The sequence below is a fragment of the Cynoglossus semilaevis genome, chromosome 20, assembly GCF_000523025.1.
Source record: "Cynoglossus semilaevis isolate Cse_v1.0 chromosome 20, Cse_v1.0, whole genome shotgun sequence".
Lineage (NCBI taxonomy): Eukaryota > Metazoa > Chordata > Actinopteri > Pleuronectiformes > Cynoglossidae > Cynoglossus > Cynoglossus semilaevis.
In genome coordinates, this window is record NC_024326.1 from 6,540,727 (window position 1) to 6,568,355 (window position 27,629).

Below are 27,629 nucleotides of genomic sequence, written 5' to 3' on the forward strand. Positions count from 1 at the left end.
TTGAATTGTTCATATGTGTAAATGCATTTGACTTTTATTATGCATGTGTTTACGTGTCTCACCTTGTGAGTTTGGTGCCTATCTGCTGCCGTGACTCCAGCCGCTCCTCATCCGTCTGCATTGGCAGAATGTTCTTCTCCTCCAGCTCTCTTTTGGAAGGACGGTTACTCAGCTTGATGGCCAGAGAGTCTTTTCTCAGCACTTTCTGTGCCAGGGTACCTGGGCGAGCACAAAGTTCAAACATGAAACGCTGATGTGACAAACTTGGCCAGAGACCTGTGACTGTGTGGGTAAAAAATGCTATTCCAGCTATTCAATGACTACTCAGATTTTTAATATTTCAATAGATTTAAATAGAACTGATGATGTCATAATAAAAAAAGAGTTGAACAGTAATAAACAATACTGTAAGCGTTTCCTATAATTAGTGACACGTACTTGTAAAAATGGAGTCGTCATCTTCGTCATCCTCGTCGTCATCGTCCACATCATCATCCTCGTCCTTGTACATGCTGGGCAGATCTTCATAGTCGGACTCGTTGGGCAGGTTCTCCTTGTCGTCCTCGTAGTCAATAATAACAGAAGGTATTTCTCGTCTGTCCAGAACCAGACAGTGACCTACACCATGCAAGGCGGCGCTGCTGCAGAGACACAGACACATATTTGTTTGTCAGCCTTAGAACAAACAGCCAATTATTTAATGTGTTGAGTTCATGACCTAACAATCTGACCTTGATAAGAGAATAAGGGTGCACGTTCCCAGGGTTTTTTATTTCTGTTTTTATTACTTACTCCCTAACATCAAGAGAAATAAAATAACTTGCTCACCTGTATTTGAAGTATGTAGAAGAAAAATATAGAACAAAAAGGATCTAGATGACACACAAAACTAAAACACAGAATGTTTTAGGTCTTGGTCTCCACTGATGGGAACAAATTTGTCCCTAAAACATTACTCACTTGCATGTTTTGACCACATTTAATAGATTAAATCATTGGAGTCCCGTCAAGGCCGCCTTTATGTAACCAGGACAGGCTTTCAGACTGATTACGAGCCACGTTAGGATCATTACATCCTTTTTCCTGAGCAAATGGCCTTATTGAAAGAGGGATCCTAATGTGAAAGCTTACATAATGTTCAATTCACTACCCTGCCCTGTTTTCGCTCCAAACGAGAAGCAGCACAGCCCTTGTAAAGAGCAGCTGTTTGTGTTATGTCACTCCAAATGACAAGTGAATTAGAGCACGCTGCCCTGCGAGGCACTGGACTCATTTGGATTTACTGAAGATGGTGAAAATGTCAGAAAAGCAATAATGTAGTAGCAAGAGCTACAAGCTGTGACAGGCAGACTCTGGCACCAACCCTCGGTACTTTGGGTGTGACTGGACGACCTGGCACCAACTGACTGACCTTGGAAAAAGCTCTTAACTTTGTGGAAGCAAGACGCCATTGCTTTTCCGGGCCAAAAGTCAAACATAGGCCTTTAATTATGCAATAGTGGTGTATATGAAATGCAAATTGTGGCATTAAAAGATCTGTGTTTATATAATTGTTTTAACATACTTAGATATGCAAATAGAAAATGTTAAAAACTTACTAAAAACAGTATTAAAAAAAACAGTCATTCCTACATCACAGGTCTTGTCACCTTTTTGGCTTGAGAGGTCTGGACATGAGCACTGCTTAGCACCAACCTTTCAAATCTCTGCATGGACAGGGCCAGGGTTTTATTGAGCTCCTCGATGATCCGACTGGGCGCGTGCAAGCTTCCGTACTGAAGCTGCAGTGGATGGCCGTGGCTCTGGTGATGACCAGAAAGACTGCAGAGCTGGGACGGCAGCAGGGTGCCGTGATGGGACGGCAACACCTGCGGAGGACCACACTTTGGAAGAGTGCTGAGTGGGTTGGGCGATGGCGAAGGAGAGATGGAGGAGTCCAGGCCTCCCGGAGGCACACAAATCATCACTTTTTTTGGAGGGAGTGGTGGCGAGTGTTTTCCTCCAGGCATGCAGGGCAATTTTAGTGGCTGGCATGAATCTGGAGACAAAATAAATCTAAGACACTGCGAGGGAGATAAGACAATCCCCTACACGCCACACTCTGCCTTTGTATGTAGAGAGAGATGGTGAATGTTCAAACATGGCTCAGACATGACAGACAGTGTGTGAGCAGAGGGAATTAGGCCAAGGTAACACAGCTTCCCTGTGCTGACAGATTGACAAGGACACAGAGAGAGAGGGAATGAGAGGGCGAGAGAGCCACCTAAGCACAGGGGAATTTAATCCGACTACCATAATCCTGTGCACGTGTGTTACCTCAGGTACTGTTAGAAACAAAGACAGCACTTCAGTGATGAAGACATGAAATAAATGATAGTGTGTGTGTATGATAATTTAAGTCATATATATACAGTACACCAGAGGCTCTCTACAAGCCAGTCCCAGACTAGTACTGCAGTGTTGGTAATTTGGTAACAGGAAAAAAAACATTTTCAAAAATAGATAAAAAATGAAACCACATTATAGAAATTCAAATGTGTGGGGAATATATCATGACATCACTGATTCATCTGCCAATTAGAAATAGATCCTAACACATCAAGGAGTTTGTCAAAAGAAAAGTGCTTTTTATATTTATATGATTTATATGATTAATAGTTTTGGAAAAAAAAAAACAACCAACATAATGGGTGTTTAATATTCCAGAAATTAAAACAGACAACTGACCTGTGCTATAGTTTGAGATTCTAGAGAAAGGCTTTGGAGGGAGAGCAGGAGGCTGCTTGTGGTACAGTGGCGGCTTGGCAGGTGTATCCTGAAGGTCACCGGGGAAGGTTACAGATTTCTTAGTGGGCAGGACCATTGAGGATTTAATGGATGGCTCCTTGGCATAGATTCCTCCATCCATGGAGGATCGGAATTCAACAGTGGCTAAAAGAAGTGAAAATGAATGAAGAAAGTTTGGAGACAACTTTTCACTAGGAACAATAGACGGGGACACAGAGTGAAATATTTTATTTACAGTTAACATTCCTTTATATTTTATTTATACCGTTGGATTTTTCAATGCTGCCTTCACACAGTATTTTTTACAAAGGCTGGATTTATTTGAGCGGAATTCTGGAAGTTATTTTTCAACAGACACATCGTCTCTGACATTTGTTGAGAAACACTCAGTTTCTCAGTAAAACTTGCAGTGAGCTGTTTCACTCATTCACTTGAAAATACTCAGTCAGGGATGTGGAGATACTGTATATTTGATGAGTCACTTGGTTGGCAAACTTTTAATACTATTCACAACAGGAATGTTTGGCCAATAGGTGGACCACATTCTGGATGTGACCCATATATTTTATTTGGATTCAAACCTGTAACTCATGACTGTCAAACTCCTGGGCCAGGTGACCACCCACATACTCATTTTTATAGACATTACAGATAATGATGACTGGGGTTTTTTCCAGACCTCCACCTTAGAAATGGTCACACTTTGGACCTTGGCAACTAATTGAATACTCCTGTCCTAAATCAATGTGGGTAGTAGTAAAAGAACATTGCTAAAATACAGTAAAACATTGCTGATCTCCATGCTTATGTTTTATTCTTTTTATTAAAGTAGGCTGCACTGGACAGAAGAATCCATCACTTCAATGAATGTTCTTGGCATTCACAGAATCTTGCGAGAAAATCCATGAAATTGTAAAATTAGATTTTTTGCAGATAGTCCTGTGAGAGAAACCGACCGAACATCAGCATTTTTTTAACCTACTGTCCCTTTCTTAACCTCTTGTACCTGAGACAATTTGATAAAATCAAGAGAACACTAAATGTTAAAATAGCACAAACGTTTTTACAGTCATGATTAATAGGAGATTTTATTTAGTGCACCACATATAGTCTTCTCGCAGTAATACACTTTTTATAATGTGTCTAAAATGACAATCTTTCTGAGAGACTGGCTCACCTTTTTCAAAAATCTCCTTCAGTACTCCTCTCTTGATCAGCTCATCTCTGCTCTGTCGCACTGACATTTTCCTCTCCAAAGCTAAAAGGTAACAGAAAAAACAAGGACATTGATTTTTTTATCTAATACAACAAAAACAAAAACATACAGTAGTCACAGAACATTATTGTTTCTGCTGAGGACATCATACCTCAGTGGAAAATCTTGGAATGTGTTGTGGAGACACTGATGCAATATCTTTGACCCAAAACAACTGTCAAGCTAAAATACTTTGTTTTAATAAAAGTAATATAAAAAAGGCAAAAATTACTCTCACAGAACAAAAACCCAAATATTACTGACCATAGTCTGGTACAAGAGGAGCCCAAAACTGCAGATACTGCAAGTGTCTATATTTAGAGTCGAAAGATGCAACGATCAACATCTTTTTAACATTGGAGGAATAAAAGAAAAATATGTTATGGTGCAGCTCAAATGCTTAGTGTGAAAATAAAAAAATATATAATTACATGTGATTTCGCAATTTAAAACAATACATCTGAATATGTTTAAACCCTGCACAATACTGCAGAAGCAAGTCAGCACAAAAAGAGTCCTTTAGGATTGAGGAGTGGTTCATAGAAAATCCAACAGCTAACAAAGATTAAGATAACATCTGATGACCTAACACCACCTCCCCTGGTGCTATCTCCCCCTAACACCGAGGAGTGCTGTGATAATGCACTGAGCCCGATGAGATACTCAAATATTAGACTCTCCCTCCTTTCTGCCTGAAGTGCAGAGCATACTTCCCCGGAGTCAGCCCTCGTCTCCTTAATGTCACACTGCATTCATAATGCTCCCTAACTGTGCCTGGTGTCCAATTATCTAAGACAACGCCTGTGCACCCAGTTGCTGCTCCACTCACACAGACACTAGAGCATAAACAACAGCGAGCATCTGCAGCCCAGGGCGGAGAGAGAAGACGGTTCACAGAGCACTTATGTCGGAGACTGCAGCTCTGACATGGGGGTAACAACCAGACATTTACCATCAACTTTGCCGTCAGGGTGATTAATGTGACCCTGTCTCTGTACAGAAGCCAGAGGAACTGATGGGGGACGTAAAGAGGAGGTCCTGCAGAGCACTGAGTGGTTGATAAGACGCAATAATTCATTTAGATCATTTTAACACAATAAAAAAAGTTTGTATTTTTTCCTTAAAAAAATAATACTTTTTTTTCTGATAGAGGCTTTTAACTTGGGAAATTCTTGTATTCTTTACCTTTAAAGGTAATTCATTTTACACAGGAAACCTGTCGTGCAGTGGTTATGTTCAGTCTAGTTGTGATGAACAGGCTGTCATCATAAATTTGATGAATGATTAACTGAGGGCCAATGAGTGGTGGAAAGATATTCCATTTCAGAAAACACAGATCAATAGAGGGTCAACCAGAATCAATCCTTGTTTATTGGATCAGACAGGCTGAGTAAGACTGGATTTTCACTGGAATCAAAAGTAAAAGTGCTATTTCCTGGTATTTTTATTATTTTACTCTGCCTGTCTCATTCTATTTATCTGGATTTATTTTTTCGAAATCCAGTCCATGGATGTGACAGTCTGTGCTTTTGCCGGGCCAATGACTGGCAGCAGTTATTTGATCTGCCTTTGTAGCTGAAAGTCACACACAAGAGGGAAATTAGAAATCTGTCAAACAGCAAGATTTCACTATTCATAAGCCACACTGAAGTCTCATCATAATGAAGAACTGACAGCATGATTGACGGAAGTAAATCTTAGCTGCTCATTTATAAAGTGGATTCAGCTGAAGGTTTTTTGATTAACCATTGAACTTCTGCACTGCTCAATAAAGCTAACAGGGTTTTTACATTTTTATGATGTGTTAGCATATCGTCCACATTTTAGACATATTTTATTTCCTGCTGTAGACAATCTGACTTCATGACATCCACCAGGTCTGTGTATCTTCACAGCAAATACATATACATACTAACACAGAGGGAACAAAGGGGGAATAAGCCAAAGACTGAGAGTCCTGCCTTGTACCGGCCCTTTAAGATAATCTGATTTTACCTTCCATTGCTTCTCTGTCCATATACTGTATTAATTTGACGACAGCCACGACGTGCATTAGGAAGCAATCAAAAAAGCATCAAACAGGTTTGATACAGCACTACACTGTGCATCAACTCTGATATAACAGAAAGGCCCTTTGTTGCTTGGCATTCACTTATGATCTATCGATGGAGAAAGGCATACAATCAACAGTCAACATCCACTGTTTGACTAAGAATAGACAATGTATTAGAACTGACTGTTCTAATCCTGTAAAATAACACAAATTTCATTACCGCTTCTTGCAGTACTTTCATCTTTCTTAAATGATAAAAACCTCAACAATATCTTTTTAAGTATTGATTCTCTTTTCTTTCTTATGTTCACTCTCAGACATCTGGTGCTCTGTTAAGAAGGGTTATTTTAAGGAGAGAGGACTTAAAAAAAAAAAAAAAAAAACTTCCATATCTCAAGATGTTCTCTGTCATGACAGTAACAATCCCACTATTGTACATGCTATAACTAACTAATGTTTTCACCAAGACTAGTTTTCCAAAACATTGCTTTATTCACTGTGCCACATTAATGCAGCTGTGTCTTTTCAAAGTGAGCATGTCCTTCACTCGCCCGTGACAACACCGCTCGGCATGATCAAAGTGTGCCACTAAAGAGACTTGAAATCATGAAACTCCAACTCTGCACTTTTCCTGAATCAATTTCCTGCAATTTCAATCACCCAGGAGACTTATGTTAAAACATATATTTCTTTAGACCTAAGAAAAACGAAAAACTGTAACTGAGACAAGTTTAACAGCTATTGTTATGAAGTTGGAACCTGTGTGTACTGTGCTCGGCCTATCTAGTTCACCTTCACAATGTTAACAAAATTCGTGCTACATACCAGCGGAGGTCTGCTTGAACTTCTCACTCTTCTTCTTCCTCCACTTCCACGGCTTCAGCAGACGGCCCAGAGTGGAAAATTTGCTCCGATTACGAATAGGTGGTGTGTGAGCGCCGGAGAGCAGGGATTCAGAACGCATGGCGGCCAGTCTCTCTACTTCATCAGCTGTAAAGAAGAAAAAGAAACAGTATGCTTAGGTGATAAGGCAAGGATGATTAGCTAATATTAATCATGCAGTAGAGGTGGGAGTGACATTTGTGCTTATGAAGAGCCAAGCAAAGGGATCCTGTGCCAAATGGCCTCCTGGATCCTCCAGTAATTGTAGGAGACGGTGAGAGGATATATAAAAAAAATATATCCAATATTAAATTGCATTAGGCTGCGAATACAGTTCAAGGCTAAGCGTGTTGGCATTGGCTTGTCAAAACACACTCAACAAACTGATAAACACCTCATTAAAAGAAAATCTTCCACACTTCATTAAATATTTACAGAGCCCAGCCTTTCACAGTTCCACACACCGCTGGACCACAGCAGCATAAGAGTGAGTATTTTTTCCAGATAAAAAGGTTATAGTTGTTTTAGAAAAATCCTACCGAGCTTCAAACGCCCGGGGAAGAGAAAACAAAGAAACAAAAGCTTAGAATAAAGCTGCAGTTTAAATACATAAAGACAAAACATTTCTTCACGTTACAGCGTGAAAAAGTGTTACGAATTATCAATCTTTTTTTCCCCCGCTTCTTTTCAAACCCAATTGTCCAATCGATTATGGCTACAGCTTTTATCACCATGCAGACTTTTTCAATTATTCCTCACACCGAAATGAGAACAACAATAAATATTTGTAGCTGTGCGACTTGTGTTACCCTACACACGGAGGACGACAGTGGAAGCAGAAGCATTTTAAAAACAACTGTGCTCCAGGAAGTTCCAGTGCCATCATGGTCATTGACACTGTGGCCCATCACCACAGACCATACATAATAAATTAACACAGACATCTGGTTTTAAGATTGAAGCTTAACAACTAGGCCAAGGCGCTCTGCTGGTTTTCAAAGTAGACCTACTTCCTTTCACTAGAGCTGTATCTCATTCTGAGCTCCACTTGAATCACAGAAGTTGTGATTATGAGATTTGGACGTCTTGCTTCTGTTCAAGCATTTGCTAAAATAGGGCAACAAAGTGAGTCAGCAGCATGTGTAAGCACGGAGGCCTTCAAAATATGGAGTGAATTCAGAACATGTAGGAAATCTGAACCTGAAAGGGTATTATCATGGATATCAGCTCTGGACAAATTACTGACGTTTGCCTTTTCTTACTGATTAGCAAAAGCTGTAGTTCAGGTTTTAGTTGTCATTATTATGTAATATTTGAAGAAACTACAGCTATGTTTTTCCTCTACTGCATATAATCTATATGTATCTTCAATGACTGTAAATACCTGCTTGGTTTCTGTAAAGGTGCATCACATTTAGGATTTTTCCAACATTTATATCACATATCACATAGCATATCACATAACAGAAGTCACTCCTCTAGAGCCTGGGGACCCTGTGATAAATCATGTGACTGTAATGCAGTAGCAATCAGTCCCATGGACCGTTACTTTGATGCTCTGGTGCCTCACAGCCAACCATCTTTACATTCCTGCCACCGCCCCGCTCTATAAATACCTCCACAGTGACTACTGGATGGATGCAGTGGAGATTTAAATTAGTTCATTAGCTGACCAAAGGCTATTTATAGAAGTAGGAAGAGGGGGGAAAGAGACAAATATCTGGTATTAATAGAGTGGGTTTTACATTAGTAATGTCCTGTAAATGAGTCAAATGAAGATCATAAGGTTTATCTACATCACAAACACACTGCACAAAATCAGTGAGACGTGTTTTTAATCTTCACTGAATATCATTTGGTGCATTATTTTATTTTAAAACCTAATTCTTGTCAGGTTCTTGGGCAGGCTGGGGGCATCTACAGTCGATCACAGGGTCCAGGAGTAGAGAAAAAACAACCACTCACAGTCAAACTCAAATACCTATGGCCAGTTTAGAGAGTCTATTTAACCTGATAATAAATGTTTTTTAACTGCAGGAGTATCTGCAGAAAACCAATGCAAACAATGGGAAGAACGTGCAAATTCCATCCAGAAAGCTAGGGATTGAATCAGTGTAAGGCATGAGCACTAACCTCTCCTTTGCCATGTATTCCAATTTGGTGCAGTATGTTGTTATTTAGGTCTGGGAAAATCCCTGCTGAGCGTAAGCAGCAAAGTAGAATGGGGCCAAATGGTGAAGAACATCACATTCCAATGACCCCCATAATAATGGAATGAATACGTTTTTCCTGTGTGTGCAATCACTCTTGACTATAATGTAAGACAAACATGTGTTGGTTCTGCTTTTAATTAAAAACACTTGTTTGTGCACCAAGATGGCAGAGTGGTGATGTAATGACACTTAAATGGAAACCTCTTTGTGTAAACAGCCTGCAGAGTTGCATGCCTTTTTATTGACAGCAACAGTCAGACCAACACTGAGAAACAAAAAGCAACAAGCAGCAGGTCAAGACCGGGGCCGACACCCTCAGGAGTTCTGATAAAGGGACCCACTGGTCATGCAATACGTGGTGTGTAGTAAAGATGAACACAGCATGACAGACGCAGAACACACAGTGAGTGATGGAGCTCATGGAACGCACTGTGCAGACGCACAAAGCATGCATGTCGAGGATCAGCAGCCTGTGGCGCATGGCAGCACTGCAGGACCACCGTGGACAAAACCACACGTCCCCAGTCCTCCCGTCTCAGTACTCACCGTCCTGCGTGTTGTTTCCGCGGCTGCAGTTGCTGCAAATGTGCTTTATCTCTTTTCCGATGTGACAGTGGATGGTGAACGGTATATTGTTGTTGTGGTGGCCGTGCCGCTGGTGCGCATTCTGGCCCTGGCTTTTCTTGCTGGGCAGGGACATTATTTTGACCAGGCTGAACGCCTTCTTCTTAGGCTTCTCCACCGCCACCGGCGCGTTTTCCACATACCCCGAGGAGAACCAAGTGCCGTGCATGAAGGTGGGTGCAGGATCCACGCTCGGGTAATTCGCCGTCTTGAACATTTTGGTGAGGACGCGGAAAACAAAGCGGTGCGTCGGCGCGCAGTGTGTGTGTGGGTTGGATTTAAAGGGCCATCAATTAAGTCGGCCTACCTGCCCTGTTTCCCATCACAGCATCCGCGTCCACTGACCCACAACCGGCCGCTCTCTCCCACTGCTCGGTTCCCACACCTTTACCTGATATCCGCATATGCAGACGACGGGATACGTACCGCGGCAGCCTCACTGCCGACACAAACCCTGCAGCCGGATCCGCTAATAACAATACCGAGGATGAGTAGAGTGAATGGCAGTGACTACCTCTCCCTCACTGAGCTGTGGACTGCAGTCGGTTGTGGCTAATCCACGATAAATGGAGCTGAGCATTGCATGTCTGTGATTGGCTGCGCCCTGCGCTCTGCTAATAATCCAGTGTGGATGAGCGAAAAGTTCCCCCTCTCTCTCTCCCCCTCTCTCTATTTCTCACATCCTTATCAATCTCTCATTTTCTCTCAAGATTTTTTTTTTACTCATCCTCACCAATAAAATCTTATGTCTCAGTTCACCTAATGTGCCAAATAAGTGTCTTTTGTGTAACACTGAAAAAAATATTTCTCAGAGCAAATGGTGGAAGAGTGGTTACTACAGCTAAAAGATCACCGGTTCCAACCTCCGTGGTAATTAATGGAACAACTGCATAGAGATGTATGTAATATTTGATAGAGATTATTGCGTTGACAACAACCAAGCGAACAGTGATGGAAACAGTCGAGCAACTCCATAATCACTGAACACAGCTGCAGCTGCTGCTGCATCAAAACTGGCTCCCTGTGACGTTATCATTCAAAGATAAAGGAATGATTAAAGGTTAATAGGCATATACAAACTATCATAATCTCTGCATCTTAGATTGTTTGCAGTTATAATGTTCTGTCACATGGTTCATATTGTGGTCCAAACCAGTTTTGCTTCAGCAGTTGTGATAGTACTAATTGTATGCCTCATTATGAATTGCCTGTCGGGGTAACACAGAATGTGTGAAAGGATGTGCTGTTTCCTGCAGTCTCAGTTATCACTTGAACCCCACAAAGTCCACTGAGCCCTAAAAAAAGGTGTTTTAAGTCCCATCATGAAGTATTCCAAGAAGTCATCACTACATCAGATAAATGGTTCACCAGTACAAAGTTACGTCAGTCCAGGGTGATATGGAATTTTTTGTCTTAATTTAGCCCCACGACCCACATTTGGGTCACGAACCACAATTTGAAAAGAAAAAAAAAATGCCTTAGAGATGGGTTTTGCTTAAAATAGGCTGCCATGACACAGCTTTCTAGCAGTTGGAGCTGACGAGCCAACTAGAGTGGGGGCGTCACATTTTAAAGGAGAAGTTTAGTATGCAAGTATTCATTTCACTGCAAAGCTCACATGTGCCTGGAGTAACTCCCCCTCCCCTCCCCTCCTCTCCCCTCCTCTCCCCTCCTCTCCTCTCCTCTTGTTGTGTAACCTCTTTACATCGTTATCCCACGTATTAAAACCACCTGTGAACATGACAGGACTGTAAATGTCACTGTGTTTTCCTCTAAACATATAACCTTTTCATCAGTATTTATATCAATACCATTAGTAAAGTTAGTAAAATATTGTGCATTTAAATTTAAATTAAGCATGAAAATACTGCACATATTTTCAACATTAGTGTGTGTTTCATAAATTAAAAATAACTTTTATGCTTCATTGACTATGCTAACACATTTTACAGTATTGTGTTAAATAATTGAAATTGTTTCATTTGCTTTTAGATGGAAGGAGTCTATGAAGTTTTAATTCTGCATGTGTAATAAAGTCATACATACTGTACGTGATGATGTTTTTATTATATTCATCTCCTACTTCTTAGTGGGTGTGTGTATGTTACAATTGAAATACTGTATATTGAGTCTGCAGATAATGTACCAGAATAAAAAGCATGTCATACTACTACTAGTAATAGTAGTAGTAGTAACACAGAGCTCTAGAAATAAACCATAAACGGCAGCAGATGAGGGAGTCTACTGTACGTCATTTTGTAGCTACTACAGCTTCCTCTTTATTCACTGTTACTGCAATTACAAAAGCAAGGTGTTTGGTAAACAATGAAGAAAAAAGATTAGAAGAGCTGTGTGAAATAAAATCAAATTAAAGCCCCTTAGCAGTGGAGCCTTAATCACTTGATTAACTGCCAGCACAGAGCAGTGCAGCTGTTGTCCAATTGGCTTCTTCGTTCAAAGTTGGTCTTTCATACATCTTCTTCCACTACTACTACTACTACTACTAATAATAATAATAATAATAATAACAATAATAATAAGCTAAACTCTTCTTGGTTTTTTTAACCTTAAACTCCTCAATTTTTTTATGTTAAAGGTTCTGCCTAGGGTCATTTCCTGGCTCCAAAACTCCTTACAGCATCATGGTGTTGTCAATTTGTTGAATTAAAAAAAAAAAGTCCACACAGAGGTATTTAAGAGATACTTTCATTGATTTTTACTCCTTGTTATCCCTTCAAAAATGGCAGCGGTCTCATAGTTGACATACTGTAATAAAATACATAACGGTCACTTGTTGCCACTTAGCACCTTTCAATAAACTGAAACCGGTGAAGCTACTTCAACCAAAGCTGTTTGGAAGCATTTGCTGTTTCCTCGTGACTCACATCTGATGGACATGCTCTCTCACAGCGTTGTTGCCATGACACTTTAGTAAATGTTTTAAATGTGACTCTGAAAAAACAGGGAAGAACATTCATTCTGCTGCACGTCTCAGGACAAACATTTCCCTTCAGTGACAGTCACCATCCTTGTTTTCTTGAAAATCTCAGGATTTGTTTTTGAACCAGTTTACTTGGAAGTAGTCCAGTTTTGAGGCCTGGCGATCTCGTAACGTCCGACAAAGCAGCCTGTCACTACAAATCTGCTGTTCCTGTTCTCTCTGTCTCTCTATCTCTGCCCATCTGCCAGTCTCTCTTGGCAGTATTGTCTATCTTAGAGGAACTTACAGTACAACACAGCTAAAAATAAAATTAACATAATGGTGAAAGTGCAGTGCGTATGTGCAGTATGTAGTGTGTGGGCCAGTCTACCTAAATTTCAGAGTGATATAATTATTGCATCCGTTTTCAAGATTTTGTGAAAAGCTTACAGAAATATGGTATTATTATAATAAATGTACATGCTGGAACACAGCAAATGAATGATTAACTCATTGTAAAGCGTAGGCTGGAGATCAAGACACACACAAATACTCAGGCCAAAAACACGTGAAAAGACGTTTAAATATCACATATTATATTTAACAGAAAAATCTCTTTATTTCTGACATTGTCGCAAATGGCCAACAAACCATAACACGTATAGGCAGTCATAGTACTACAATGCTGCCATCTAGTGTCAATATCTTGTATTTAGTAGCACTGTAAAAAGATATATTAAACGTGCCGTACAGGATAAAATAATGTATTACAGTAATAATTTAACTGGCATAATTATATGAATTATACATAATATACATAATTATACACCGTTGTTTAACTCAACAACTGTTGTGTCACTAACATAACCTACTTAGGATGACTAACAAATATTATTGAAGTATTGAATAAACTAAACCAAAAAGAACTAACAAAACAGAGTTCTTAAAAAATTCATTTTGTAAAGTAAAGGTACAGATTGTGGCACTGATTTTTATCAGGGTCAATATCTGTGTGGTGGGCTGATGCCCAAGATGGAGAAACGGAGAATGAAGTAATGGATGCAGCAAGTACAAAAGAGGAGAACATTTTGGTTGCACTTGCAGGTTCACCTGCCTACCCACAGGCTGTGCATGATTCTAAATATTCTCTGAAATGTGTGGAATGTGACAAGGGATTTTCTTATTGCAAGAGTTTTCAGAAGCACCAGAGCAAACGTTCCAAGAAATAACCCAGGAAGAAACAACAAACAAACATTAACCATGCAGTTACCAACGGATGTGAGGTCTGTTCACCTCACACTACTGATTTTAACTGCAGAAAGTAAAACTAAAACGCCTCCAAACTCTGCCAACCCAGCAGATGACTCCCACTCCAGGCCCTGCGCTGAACAGTGCACCACGTGTTAAAAAAAAAGCTTTAAAGAACTCATCATGCAAAAGGCATGCCAAGGTTCACACAGGGGAGTGGCCGTTCACGTGTTCATGGACATGGAGTTTTAGTAGTTAAATGTGCTCTATGCATTCATTTCTAATGTACATACAATACACTCAGCCTTGTCCAGCTGCCTTGTCATTGAGCAAGGCAGTTGGATAGTAGTTAGAAATGAATGGATAATGATGAAATTTAACAAACGTTGGCTCAAAATGAGGTGCAGGTTGCAGATAGGCAAAATGTAGCAAAGTAGCTAAAAGTTCAAGTAAATGACTATGCCTTTTCATGAAAATGCAGGAGCAAGCATTGATCCACTAGAGGACAGTGTTGCTTCAGAGACTTCCTCACCATGCACAGTCCATTATGGTCTGTATGAGTCGGTTGATTATGTCCTAATTTCACAGACCAACCTCCCATGAAATTAAGACAGGCAACCAATTTCTATTACAGCATGTACAGCTGTCAAAATTAAAATGGGTTTTGGAGTACACCACTTATTGGTATTAAAACGTGTCACGTATGAGTGCAGACAAAAGGCAAGAGTGTATAAAAAAAACGTGTACTGCCAGCAGAGAATATTAAAGATATGTCCCGTACGCTGTGTTTCTTTTGCACAGATTTTTACCGTTTGTTTTTCCACAGGGGTCCTCTAATTAAGAAACTGTGTTTCAGACAGTGTTCCAGTGACAGACTGCGACCTCTCTGAGAACATCTCCTCTCTACATGAGAAATGCACGCGTGGTCATTTGTGGCGGTGGTGTGTGATGAGAACTCTAATAAGGAAAGTGGGAACAACGCTCACATGAGTCATAAAGGCAGCAGTTGTGAGATAATAAGGTTTGGTTATTGTATGCTGACAGAATCGCAGGGTTTGACAGCAAGGTAAGTACTTGTCGTTACAGGACAAAGTCAGACAAAATGAGAGCAGCACTTAATGGTTAGCAGACTGTGTGCTCGTCTCCTCTGGGATGTCTCTGAGAGTCTGTCTCGGAGATTTCCCTCAGTCTATCCACCTTGTTGATAACTGAAGTGGTGAAGTGGTGCTGATCTAAGGGTGTAAACTGGGTTGAGCGTGTCTTCTTGTCTGCAGCTGTTAGGAAACCACATCAGAAGTTAGGTTTATTTATTTTGTCAATAGACTTCAATGGACTTTAGGATATAAATAAATATGGTTCTGGAACGGAAAGAAAGTCTCCTCAAAGACTAAATAACTTCTTTCCTTTCCCTATACTAACTCCTCTGCTGTCAGTCATCTTCTCTGGAGTTTTTGTCTCTTCACTCTGGACTGGAGCTTTCTCAGAGTCCAGTAATGTCCTCTATCTCCTCTCAGCACATGTCCAAACCATTTTAAACCTTGTCTCTCTGATTTTATCTCCACCCTGCTTGAAAGAAGCCGTCCCTCCACAGTTCTCTCTCCTAATCCTGTCTGACTTGAAAGAAGCCACAGTTCTCTCTCCTAATCCTGTCTGTCCTGGTCGATTTCAGCTTACAAATATAAAAAGCTTTGCTGTTAGATTACTTGAAATTACGAGGTAGAATTACTCATTCTTTGTTACTAATGATCTGTGTCAGTACTGGTGAGCACACTACCTCGAATTATAGGTTTTTTTTATGTGACCAAGCAACTAAATCTAAATTGTCCAGTCTTGTCTGTAGTGTAACTAGGAATTCAATTTTAAATTAACATTACATTATTACATTACAAAATGTATTAATAAATAAATACATACAAATACATATATATATACACACACACATTCAATAGTCAGATTTCAATATATATTTTTATTTCTAGACTGGTTGTGTGAGCTGAGATAATGGAGGACAGGATATTGTCCTGCCGATTCAATTACTTTGTCTCACACTCATTCTGCCTCTGCTGTATCTGCCTTCACACAGGCTCCTGGAACTGTCTGACCAGACCTGACCAGACCAGACTGCCTGACCATTATAATCTACAACAAGAGGATTTATGCAGCCCATTATTACCTGATGGTAATCATCTCTAAAAATAGACATGGCTGTGGGGAATCTCTCTCTCTCCACTCAGGGATTAACAAACATCCTCTGTTCTGGTGTTTTCTCATTTAAAAGAAAACGCCAGGTTTGATGATCAGGAGTCATAATATTTCCTGACTTTTTAATCAATGCAAAAACTCACAAGATTTTTGAGTACTGTATAGACCGCTGAGTGGTGCAATGCAGCTTCGATTGCATTGGGTCCCCTTCTGGCAGCAGCACTGGTGAAGTGGCTCTGACTCCAGGTTAGACCCTTACTCAGCGAAAATGTCTTACAGAGACGAGGCACATCGAGGAGTTGCATCAGAAACACCTCTCTGTTGAACGATATTTCATCATACGAATCAGAGGTGCTGATCCAATGCCATCATCAGTGTAATTGATTTGTATTTGCTAGCCCTGAAATTGCACTTACTATAAATACGACCCACAAACAGATTATCCACGGCTGCTTTTCTCAGCTTGAGAGGATTTTGAAAAAGAGGTGTTATTTCTCTGCTGGAGTGCAGTAGGAACATTTACTGCCAGCAGCTTTTCCCCACACTTCTAAGAAAGCAGGCAGGCAGCGAGTGAATTTCTGGGAAGATGCTTCCTGACGACTCTCGCTAAGAACATTTCCTTCAAACCATCGTACTACAGAGGTTGTCAGGTGTTGTTTTGTTGTCGAACAGGCAACGCTATGTTTTCTGTCTGTTCCTGCAGCAAAAACATCCTAAAATAAAGTTGATGATCCCTTTCATGATTTAATCAATTCACATTGATGGGTTAAAATTCACCTGTTCATTTCTTCCAATGTCTAAACAATTACGCACAACAACATACACACACACACAGAGTCTGCAGCTGCTCCAGCCCAGAGAGATAATCTAAATTTCGTGTCTTTCCTGTTTTGACCTTGTCACCATCTTGTCTCTTGATTTTATGAAAACAATGAGAATCTGAAAAAAATCTTTTTTCACTAAAGTTGCTATACTTAACACGAAAATATCAGATTTTTTTATGTCGTGCTATGGAACAAAAGGCTGATGGCCATATGAAATATTCGTTGCAGAATTTGGCATGATTTAATCTTGTTCATAAATGTAATTGTCCGGTGAAACAATAAAGATTTTGATTGAAAATCTAAATTAGTCATTAGGCAGTTGTGGATTAGTCAAGATTTATTGTGATTAATTGTGATGAACTGACACTTTTAGTGTATTGCTGGTTTATATGTCTAGAATAATTTATATTAAACAAAAAGAACTAAATTCGTTACTAAAATAGTAAAAATCCTTAATCCATGTGAGCTGCAACAAAAACCTGTGCAGCATGAGTTTGTCCTGACCCACCATGCATCTGGTGCGTATCGATTGTACTCTCTCCGTACACAGATTGCAGACAAAAGCAGCAGAGAGCGAGTGAAGCAGGGGGTAGTGGGTGGTGAATGAGTTTGGCTTTTTTTATTACAATGTAGCTGCAGCGCTAAGTCTGCCTGAACGTTCACGACTGTGAGACTGAGAATACACAAACAAATCTAAATGCTCGGTATTTTGAAACGTTTTGGCTTCAAAATGTTATGAAATGTATTAACCTTTAGGTGACAATATAAATAATCCATGATCTATTAATATAAACAGAAAATAATACATGTGTAGGAGCCTAAAAGCTGAGGAAAGTGTTAATATTATCTACCGTCCAACAACTGCAATGCAGCCAGGTCTTGGCTTCAGCTTCAGTCTTTTTGTGTTCAGGGACAGTGGTTATAGTTCCAGCCACAACTGTCCACACACTTGGACCAAACACACACTGTCCCAATGTCATACAGATATATTATTGTTACACATGTCAGGGCAGGCCTAAGAAAACCAGAACAGGAAGACCTTCAGAACAAGTTGTTTGCATAGAAACTAGAGTCATAAAAAGCATTACTACTCTGACATCAAGGCGATGCCATTGACAGTTCAATAAATGTCTGTGGTCCACAACTTAACCGGTGTTTTAATTTTTGGCCCCATGCATGATTGAGTTTAACACCACTGATTGAGATAACTAAAAAAAATTAACATAAAAAATTTAAGAAACAGAAAACACCCTGCTAAACTGTTTAGCTGAGAAAAAATGAAATAGTGATTGACTGATGTCCCAGCTTTTGAAAGAAATGAAAAACGAACAAAGAATATTCATGAAACGTTATATTAAATCCAACATTATGAAAAGAAAATGCTGTGTCCTGCAGTGTGACGGTTTTTCTCCTGTGTGTCTGCAGACAGAGACAGAGGAGACTGCAGTTGGGCTGCTGAACGATGAGCAAATAAAAACAATCAGTGAACATCAGCCACCGAGACGGATGCTGCATTTGCTGTGCTGAACATACCTGCAGGTTACAGCTAATACACGGTCTTACACACAATCACAAACACACACAAATCCAGTCGACAAAATCATCAATAAAACAGTGATGTACTGAGCATTTAGACAGAAATAAAGTCTGTACAGGAGGGAGAGAGAGTGAGAAAGAGAGAGAGAGAGAGAGAGAGAGAGAGCAGGCTGATAATGACACAACCTGGGATTTTATGACAGTCTATAATGACTGAAATCAATCCTGTTTCGACACCGAACACTGTTTTAATATGTGCGCAGTGACTGATGATTTCATATTTTTATATTATTGTGACTGCGGTGAGCACATCCATTTAACCCTGGGTCAAATTAGATTAGTGCAGATAATAAACAGGTCAATGAAATAATACATGCAAAGCATGGGTTTTATACGTGGTCTCCGATTCCTTAAGAGCCCGTTTGTGTGTCTCTGATTTCCATACAACGGCCCTGTTGTGAGTGAAAAAATGACACCGTATCATATAACGGTGCTCGTTCGTCTCGAAGGAAAACTGTCCAATTAATAATAAAACAAAAGAATCTTACTGCAGAAGTGATGAGTCTGAACTACCTAAAAACTTAATGAAAACCGAGAGTAAACATCCAGTGTAAAGCTTTTTTCCCGTCTGTCCTGACTGTTTTCACATGGATAAACGTATCAACTTTTTTTCCTCTCTTTTTCATCTGCCTATCTTTAATTTGTCCTGTAGTGATTGTGTAAATGTCAACCTCGCAGCAGAGATGTTCCCACAGAGATTACTGGATCAAGGACATGCTAATCAGCGTTACAAAAAATTCCGCTTTGTAAACAGAAAACACGAGAGTGGACTGTGAAGCGTCCTTTGTTTCACACATTAATGTGAACAGCACAGTTTGGTATCTGAAGAGCAGATGCTGCACTGGCAGTATCCTCATTGTTACCCCAAGGTATGAAAATATAATGGCATATTTTATCGACTCTGTGTTGCTACCGTTAATTGATATAAACCTAACGTTTGCTGTGGCTGTAAAATGAAGTTGTTTGATTAAAAGACGTACATTTCGTCCTTCCCCTGCGTTCCTCTTAGCTTACACTGTGTAAATGTGGTGGCTGTCTTTGTAATGTGTGCAAAACTATTGCAGTGAACCCTTTTTATACTAATAAAACATAAAATATGAATAAAACAAAGAGGAACCAAGGCTATTATCTTGTCTGGGAGTGAACTACAGAGATAATTGCTTAGTTCATCCTTCAAGTGCTTTGCAGCGCCGGTCATTGATCATTTTTAAACACCACAGAACACAGCACCAAAAGATGTTTGGTTTCCTTACAAATATAATAAATCTTGGATTATTTCTTTAGTTGGTAGTGAGTCACCTGTGCTATTATACATGTCGCCCCCATACAACCGTCATGTTATCAATGAGGCCATAGTGCAGTGAGTAGGGACTTAGAGAGAAGCAGACAGGAAAAAACTGTTGTTTTCCTCCATTGGTCTCCGGTGAGATGATCTGTCTCAAAAAGGCGTAAGCTTATCTGAGAAAAACATACTGCAGAGTCAGGGAAAAAAGTGATTCATTCATCCAGGAAAGGTTCATTCATAGTGGGGGCACATCACAGCAGCATCCCAGCTCTGTACAAAGGCTTCCTTTGCAGCATAAAGAACTATGGACCTCTGAACAGAAAAGATGTCATTTTAATTGATACGTGTACAATCTACCCAGCTACTATATTAGGGACATGTAGCGGATGAAGACGTGGTCAAGGTGACCTGCTCATGTTCCCATGTAGTTTTAAAAAGGTCACAGTGGTCATTCAGGCTGCTGCTGATAGAATGTCATCATTAACTCAAATAACCATTTATTTCTAACAACATACAGAGAAGAGCAGTTAAACCTGAAACAGTTACCACAGCGACCTTAGTCGACAGAAACTATCATTATGATTACAGCTAAAATGAGGACAATCCTACATGGACTGACTTAAAGTAGTAGACTGGAAAAACATCCTCTGGTCTGTTGTTTATTATTTAGGTATATTTGCTCCCATAAAAATAGCCTAACAACACTAAAATGTACCAGTATAACAATCTGTACTAACTGTATCTGAAATTCCTTAATTTTTTGGATTTGGTGTGATTATCGACCCAAATCTTAGTCATGAAAAATGTAGTTCTTCAAACAAAAACAATATAATGTGGTACTGGAACTGTGCGTCTAATGAATTTCCTACAGAGTGTATTATGTCCAATTAAATCCTCTGCTGAGCTGGCCTACAGCCAAACGTTACAGTGGGCTAAAGGCGTGGTGACCGTCTCTCACACACTGCTGAGTGGGACAGATGGGTGTGACTTCAGCATACACAGAGTACACTTGTGTAGTAGTAGCTGTATAATGGTCACTGCAACCGCTTCACGGGAACAAACAATTTGGCTCAAAGATTAGACAGGGGAGAAAATGCAGATGCTTCAATTTGAAAAGGAAAAGACAAAAAAAAAAACTTATTTAAAACTTGCACTGAAATGCAGTTTAATATACAGTGCATCCTTGGTAGAATAAGGTGTATCCAAATTGGTATGCTGACAGACATAAGATGGACTTCCTAATGTTGACTCAGTCAGCATAAAAACGCAAAGTCACCATGGCAACAGAGGATGCAACGCCGTTTGCAAGGAACGAAGGTGGAGGCAGGAGAAGAGATCTGACTAAAAGCCTCATCGCAACCACCAGTTTACAACAGTTTGAAAAGCAGCCATTTTAAACGCATAAACAATGCCGAGTGCACCGGATGTCCCATCCCATTTTGTGCACCACACCAACGGCCAAAAAACTCGAGCTACTACGGGTCACGTTGATGCTCCATCACATTATGTAACTGCGCTCAAATACAGTGGCAGCAGTTTCCAAGCGCTGACGAAATCATTACCCACACATGAGGGGAATTTAAGGCAATGGACATGTTTGATTCTGTTGATCTGTTGCAGAAACGGCAGTAAATACCAGCCCGGGTGCACAAAGTTGGCACCTCTGTTTGACTACAATACTTCATCTCAGCATCTATGCATGGAGGCTGACAGGATGTGGATATTAAATGAACTACAGCAGAAGTCAAGAAAAGGTCATCGAAAAGAGCGAATTTCAGGACGATACAGTTCGTTAACACCCAACAACATCTCTGAGAGGGTTTTTTTTTATTTGAGATGCAGCGTGGAAGGATGGATGTCTCGATGGGTGGATGGGTGGATGGAGAGATGTATGGATGTGCGCCTACCTGATCGCAGGTTGAAGGATAGTCGGGCTTCGACAAGATACGGCGTGTCGCTCTTGGAGCGCAATCTCCTGATGGGTCTTCGGTCTGTGCTGCTGTCTGAAGTGGTCGCCATCAATTTGAACTGATGTCCGCTGGTGCTGCTGGCTGACCGACTCAGGGCAGACGCAGAACAGCGGCCACTCACACACACCCACTGTGGGAGAAAGATTTTGAAGGGGGAGGAGAATGAGGAGGAAGTTCACACACAACGAGAGAAAGAGAGAGAAAAAGGGAGGAGGGAGGAGATAAGGGAGAGAGCGAATAATCGAATTATATAAAATAAGGAAAAATAATATAGAAATCTCATAATTCCAAATTAAAACATTCTCAAATATAACATTTGTTAATTATCCTTTATTGCAAATATAAACCATTTGCATTTTTTTGGAGTAGCTGAGAAAGGATGTTGGTCATATTGACCACGTCCACCCCACGGAGAAAATACATTCGCAAGCCATATGTGACTCACAGATACGACTGTTTTTTTATTATTATTTATTTATTTATTTCGGGTAAAGTGAAAAGGTTACTTTAGGGTCTCAAGACACCTTCTGTGGCCCCCAACCTAATTTATTATCAAATTAATTTTATTTATTTATGTATTTATTTATTTCGAGTTAAAATACTTTAGTTGCTAATTAAAAACAATACATATTTGTACAAGTAGTTTGCAATGTAGTTGTATAAAACATTTTACATTTACAAAACTACGTTTTCTAAAATATCTCGGTGTTGTTTTTGTAACTTTGAACTCTGATCACTCTAATGACGGTAGCAGCCATAGCCCTCAGCAGGGTGGATCGCAGTTTGAATAGTCACCACTAGATAGCACCACAGAGTCATTGTTGAAACAGTTCTTTGCGACAGCTTGCCCCGTTTTCGGCATCTCTGGCATTTACTGTAGAGTAAACAAACAAAACCGTCTAACTCCCAAGAACAACTTTAACGGTCGCAGTGAGTAATGCAACATAATTTGTACAACATAGTTTGCCAACTCTATCGGTGTCAGGCCCGGTTTTTAATTTACTTTACACAGAAACACACCTTTGGTTAGGTACGTTTATTTCCTCTGAGCTACTCTCGCAGCTGAGCTAATTACAGTAACAAAGTATGGTTTGGTGTCGTTAAAATGAAGGACTGCAAAGTAAATGTGTTTAGAGTATGTCTTCTTCTTAAACATACGACTTAATTTCGGTTGCAAATAAACTTAATATCCAGCATTCTTGTGGTAAAAACTTTCTGCGGTTGGAATTGTGAAGCTCAATGCCTCCTCTCTACGTCCAGCCAGACAAGTTATTTTTAAGGACGCGACCATTTGTTTAAAGGTGGCATTTCCTGTATAAATAGTGCCAAGTTTTAGGGCATTGCATTTTTTATTAGAATATTTTTAAACCCCTGGCCATTGCCATGTTGAATCTTACTCGTAGAAGCAGTGGTATCCCGTATTTGTGCAACAGCTCCAGTGAACGTTTCCCAATTTAATGTATTAATGACTTTTAACTTATTTGTCTTAAAAAGTATAACCTGACCCTTAAACTCCAGTCTATGTCCATATTTACATTTGTAATACTGAACATGTACAACTTTTAAGTAATATTAAAAGCATTGTCCACATTTCAAGTTAATGAAATAATGTTCTTAACCATCACTCAGACAACCTACATTCCATTCACCATAATCCATATATTAGAAATATAATGTATATTAGAAAATTCTGCACCAATTTCTGCCACTATATGGTATTTATTTTAAATAAGTGACTTTTTTTCCCTCTGGTCTCAGAAAATGATTCTCCGAAGTCGACTTCTGTTTGGTCTTGGTTTTCGCATGTGTTCCACTCATGTGACAAAAGGACTGAAAGACACAGTAAGACCAAACTCAGGTAAATCAACACAACCTGGGCTACAGTAGGGAGCAGTTGCATTTCTTTATTTCTAATTTCCTTTAAATGAAAAGATGTGAATGTGTCGATGTGGGTGGTGGGATAAACAATAGTCTTATATAGCAAAAGTAGGCTCTGCAGAAAAAGTTTACGAACCACAGGTTTAGATTATTTTCTTCTTAGCATGATCATGGAATTTTAACTCCAGAAATGTTTTTGTTAATTAATATTTCAGATATGTCAGAGTTTCGTAAGGTCTTTTCCCAAGCTAAGCACATAGTCATCATCACTGGGGCTGGTGTGAACGCTGAGAGTGGCATCCCAACCTTCAGGGGAGTGCATGAAAAGTGGAGGAAGTGGCACTCTCAGGTATGTTACATTTACATATGGTGAAAAAATTTCATTTTTGTTTGTATTGTATGTAGGTCAAAGGCTTTTGTTTGTCCTGGTTTCCAGTTGAGGTTCAGAGTGCATTTGTTTTATCTTCAAATAAAGGTAGAAATGGTGTTTGTTGTATAAGGTGTTTTTTTATTATACATTAATGCTTACACTTTGTCCTTACACTTTAATCAAACATTTGTACTGACTGATGTATTTTAGTTATCTATTAATACAATTGTTTATATTTCCCACCCCTTCACAATTTACAGCCAAATACTGTTCCTATTACCCATCTGATCCACCATTTAATATCTTCATTTGTACCCTTTTAATTGATAATCTCTTTTCATATTTAATGCATCCTCAGGACCTGGCCACTCCAGAGGCCTTCTCTCGTACGCCTTCTAGGGTCTGGGAGTTTTACCATTACAGAAGGGAATTGGTTGTGAACAAGAAACCGAACGCTGCACACTTGGCCATCGCAGAGTGTGAGGCACGTTTGAGGAAGCAGGGACGAGAGGTGGTCGTCATAACACAGTGCACCGACGATCTCCACAGACAGGCAGGGTCCAAACATGTCCTCCAGATCCACGGTGAGAACAAATGTGGAGCCAAATCACCAAACTGCAGTGTCTTACACTAAAGAAGTAATTTTTTAGTTAGCATCAAAACACATGGTGGATTTTAAATCACTAAGATTTGGTAATGGGTAATGGTATTTGTGTGATAAATATACATATAATGTATACGTATATATATGTATAATACAATACATACATATACATACACACATATTTGTATATATATATATATATATATATATATATTGCTGTTGTTTTTAAACACTATCCATTGAGTTAAGTCACCCTGTGTGTTGTTATTATGTATTCTGTCTGTTCTGCTTTTTTCCCTTTAATAAAGTGTGTCAATGGTACGGCACGGTGGTACGAGATTGATAAAGGCCAAAGTCCACGGTCCACACTCTAGGGCATGAAAGGACTTGTTTGTTGATATTTTCACAAGCTCTTTACAAAAGAAATACTTTGAACACCATTTAGTGAATAATTAACAAAGCTAAAATAATTGTTGCATATTGAAAATGTTTGTTAAATATCTTGGCTGTTTATTATTGTCACCATGTCTGTCCGCCATGCATGTTGAGCTTTTGACATTGAGCCTTTTGCTGTTGCAGTTGCTTAGATATGTTAAGCTAAATGTGACAAACAATGCTGTTCATATACACAATATAGGACCTTTGAACTCTGCTCTTGATGTCACTGATGACATTTTCTTTTACCTGAGAAACCCTGACAGACAGATTTGTGTTCCCTACATTTTTCAGGCAACCAGATGGAAACACGGTGTATGAGTTGCGGAGATGTGACTGTCAACAAACATAGCCCCATATGTCCTGCCTTGAAGGACAAAGGGTGAGACGTGGCGTCACTCACTGACTTGTATACAGCCGACCTCTGATCTCATCATGTCGACCTCTGTGTGTCAACTGAATGTTATTTAATCCACTTTGTTTATTAAGTGCACCCGGGCCAGATGTTCCTGACGCTGACATTCCAGTGGATAAACTGCCGAGGTGAAAATCATGCTTCCTCATTTCAGAACACCACAGTGACACTGTTGAACTCCTATTTTTTTGTTTTTAGACTGTCATTGTGTAAATTCGCTTATGAATATTGATTCTTAATTTTTCTGTGTCCAGGTGTGATGAAAGTGACTGCCATGGTCTGTTAAGACCAAACGTGGTTTTCTTTGGAGAAACTCTAGATTCTCACATCCTGACCAAAGTGGAAAAAGAAATGGAAATCTGCGACCTCTGTCTTGTGGTCAGTTTTATCTTTGGTTCAAAATTGCGCCTAACATTTGAAAAATTGCAGAATCCACTTGGAGTATATGAAGTTATAAACTTCCTAAGTGTACTGCTAAAACCTTTGCTCAGAGATAAACTAGTGGTCTGTTCCCTCTGCTTCATCTGTTCTTGATGCATTACCTTTTACCTGTAGGTGGGTACATCTTCCATTGTGTACCCAGCAGCCATGTTTGGACCCAGGATTGCATCCAGAGGTGTCCCAGTGGCAGAGTTCAACATGCAAACAACTCCAAAGTCTGAGTACTTCACGTAAGTGAGAGAAAAAAAAAACACAACAAAAAATCATAACTGAATCAAACACATGGATGTTAATGTTGTCTCTCTGTCTGTGAGTGAAGATCAGTGGCCTCCACTGCATCTTCAGCGTAGGGACTTTTTCACCCCTGATGATGATACATCTGTGTGTGGTACAGGTACCATTTCCATGGACCATGTGGCACAACACTGCCTCCAGCCTTGGAGCAACATGAGTCAGAGGTTACTCACTGACTGAATACACAGCAGTCAGTGAATATCTGTTTACCTTTAATCTAATGCAATACAAAACTGCAACTTTTTACTACATTTTCTTTTCCAAATCTTTGCCTTAAAATCTAATCGGCTGTGGATGCCTGGTAAGAGGTTGAGCTGTTAGTACTCCAGCTGTGTGTTTTAGGACTACAGTATGATGTGGGTTTTTTTTATTACTTGAATCTATCACTCATGCAACTGGAAGTGGGGAGTTAACTGTTTTTTGTTTTGCTGTCTAGTGTATCTGGGAACAATGTGTCTTTATGAAAATCAATATAATGCAAACTAGTTGTTAACATAGGATTTGCTGAGGTGTCAGAGGATGTGGTGATGGGATCAAATGCTGGATCAGGGGCTGAACATATACTTTGCTTTAAAAATGTATATCACTGCTCTTTCCAGTGAAAAATATTCATCTCTTTTTTATGTCTACAAAATGAACACATGAACAGACAGAAACTAAATCCTGTGCCTTTCATAACTGTTTACCCAACCTTGACCAAATGTTTTCTTTAAACCTGGAGTGAAAAACAACTTCTGAGACTTGACCCCAGTGCAGTCTATTTCTGACCAAAATGGGGAAGAAAAGTGACGATGAGGAGAGAAGAAGAGAGGAGAGGAGAGGAGAGGAAAAAACTACTCATTTGTCCTCAACCATTTGTTTGAGAACAAATGAGAATGTGTTGTTGTCACAATGTCTACCTGTGTTTTAACATGAGTATTGTTACATTAAGTGGATTTTTATCATCCATGGTGCATTTTTACATATTTAGTCCTGGGTTTATTGTGGCATGTTCAAACACTGAATAAAACCGATTATTTTCATAAAAAGAAATTAGAAAAGAGTAAAATTCACAGTACCATTGAACAAACCTATGCAAACGTGTACTTTCTTATACTGTTTTCTACTATAACTAATAAAAACTAAAATGCAAAGTAGCTGTTTGTGCCGCTCTCTGCTGAGTCCGTGTGTACACAAGATGAACAGTAGAGGTCAGCGTTAAGCTTTCATAGAACAGTATTATGAAGAATCGTAGAGTCAAGTGTTTCTTATTTAATGCTGTTATGACTGAAAAAATATTTTTATTTATAGCAGTTTTAAACACCTAAAATATAAAGTATGTGTATAAAAAAGT

The 27,629-nt window shown here is 39.6% G+C and overlaps 2 protein-coding genes across 7 annotated transcripts in view; one reads left to right on the forward strand and one right to left on the reverse strand.

Annotated features, from left to right (window-relative positions):
- LOC103396281 (phosphatase and actin regulator 1) overlaps positions 1–22,287 on the reverse strand; it is a 30,921-nt gene extending 8,634 nt beyond the window's left edge. The window contains exons 1-7 of one of the 4 annotated variants that reach the window (XM_008334305.3): positions 21,797–22,287; positions 6,921–7,085; positions 3,965–4,045; positions 2,728–2,931; positions 1,696–2,038; positions 439–641; positions 63–219 (exon numbers count right to left, since the gene is read on the reverse strand). In XM_008334305.3, the coding sequence (XP_008332527.1) occupies positions 63–219; positions 439–641; positions 1,696–2,038; positions 2,728–2,931; positions 3,965–4,045; positions 6,921–7,085; positions 21,797–21,908 (1,265 nt within the window). In that variant the 5' untranslated portion in view covers positions 21,909–22,287. Of the gene's footprint in view, positions 1–62; positions 220–438; positions 642–1,695; positions 2,039–2,727; positions 2,932–3,964; positions 4,046–6,920; positions 7,086–9,736; positions 11,474–21,796 lie in introns of those variants that run through there. The other 3 variants (XM_008334306.3, XM_008334303.3, XM_008334304.3) reach the window with 3 other exon arrangements.
- A 347-nt stretch (positions 22,288–22,634) lies between these two features.
- On the forward strand, positions 22,635–27,432 carry LOC103396282 (NAD-dependent protein deacylase sirtuin-5, mitochondrial-like). 3 transcript variants are annotated; one of them, XM_008334307.3, is made up of 9 exons: positions 22,635–22,789; positions 23,618–23,717; positions 23,953–24,086; positions 24,466–24,691; positions 25,441–25,528; positions 25,636–25,689; positions 25,816–25,939; positions 26,117–26,232; positions 26,397–27,432. In XM_008334307.3, exons 2-9 carry the CDS (start codon positions 23,621–23,623, stop codon positions 26,470–26,472), a joined length of 915 nt encoding a protein of 304 aa, XP_008332529.1. In that variant the 5' UTR covers positions 22,635–22,789; positions 23,618–23,620; the 3' UTR covers positions 26,473–27,432. The 3 variants fall into 3 exon arrangements, with proteins under 3 accessions (XP_008332529.1, XP_024921793.1, XP_016897547.1); XM_025066025.1 differs by having other exon boundaries at positions 22,688–22,789; positions 23,611–23,717; XM_017042058.2 differs by having other exon boundaries at positions 22,776–22,889.
- Positions 27,433–27,629: the final 197 nt, after the last annotated feature.

What these genes read in the sequence shown, in the direction of transcription:
- LOC103396282 (XM_008334307.3), top strand. Translation starts at nt 23,621, where the DNA reads ATGATTCTCCGAAGTCGACTTCTGTTTGGTCTTGGTTTTCGCATGTGT. An exon ending in CACAGTAAGACCAAACTCAG is followed by an intron (nt 23,718 to 23,952) that starts GTAAATCAACAC and finishes TTAATATTTCAG; the next exon opens with ATATGTCAGAGTTTCGTAAG. An exon ending in CCAGTGGATAAACTGCCGAG is followed by an intron (nt 25,690 to 25,815) that starts GTGAAAATCATG and finishes TTCTGTGTCCAG; the next exon opens with GTGTGATGAAAGTGACTGCC.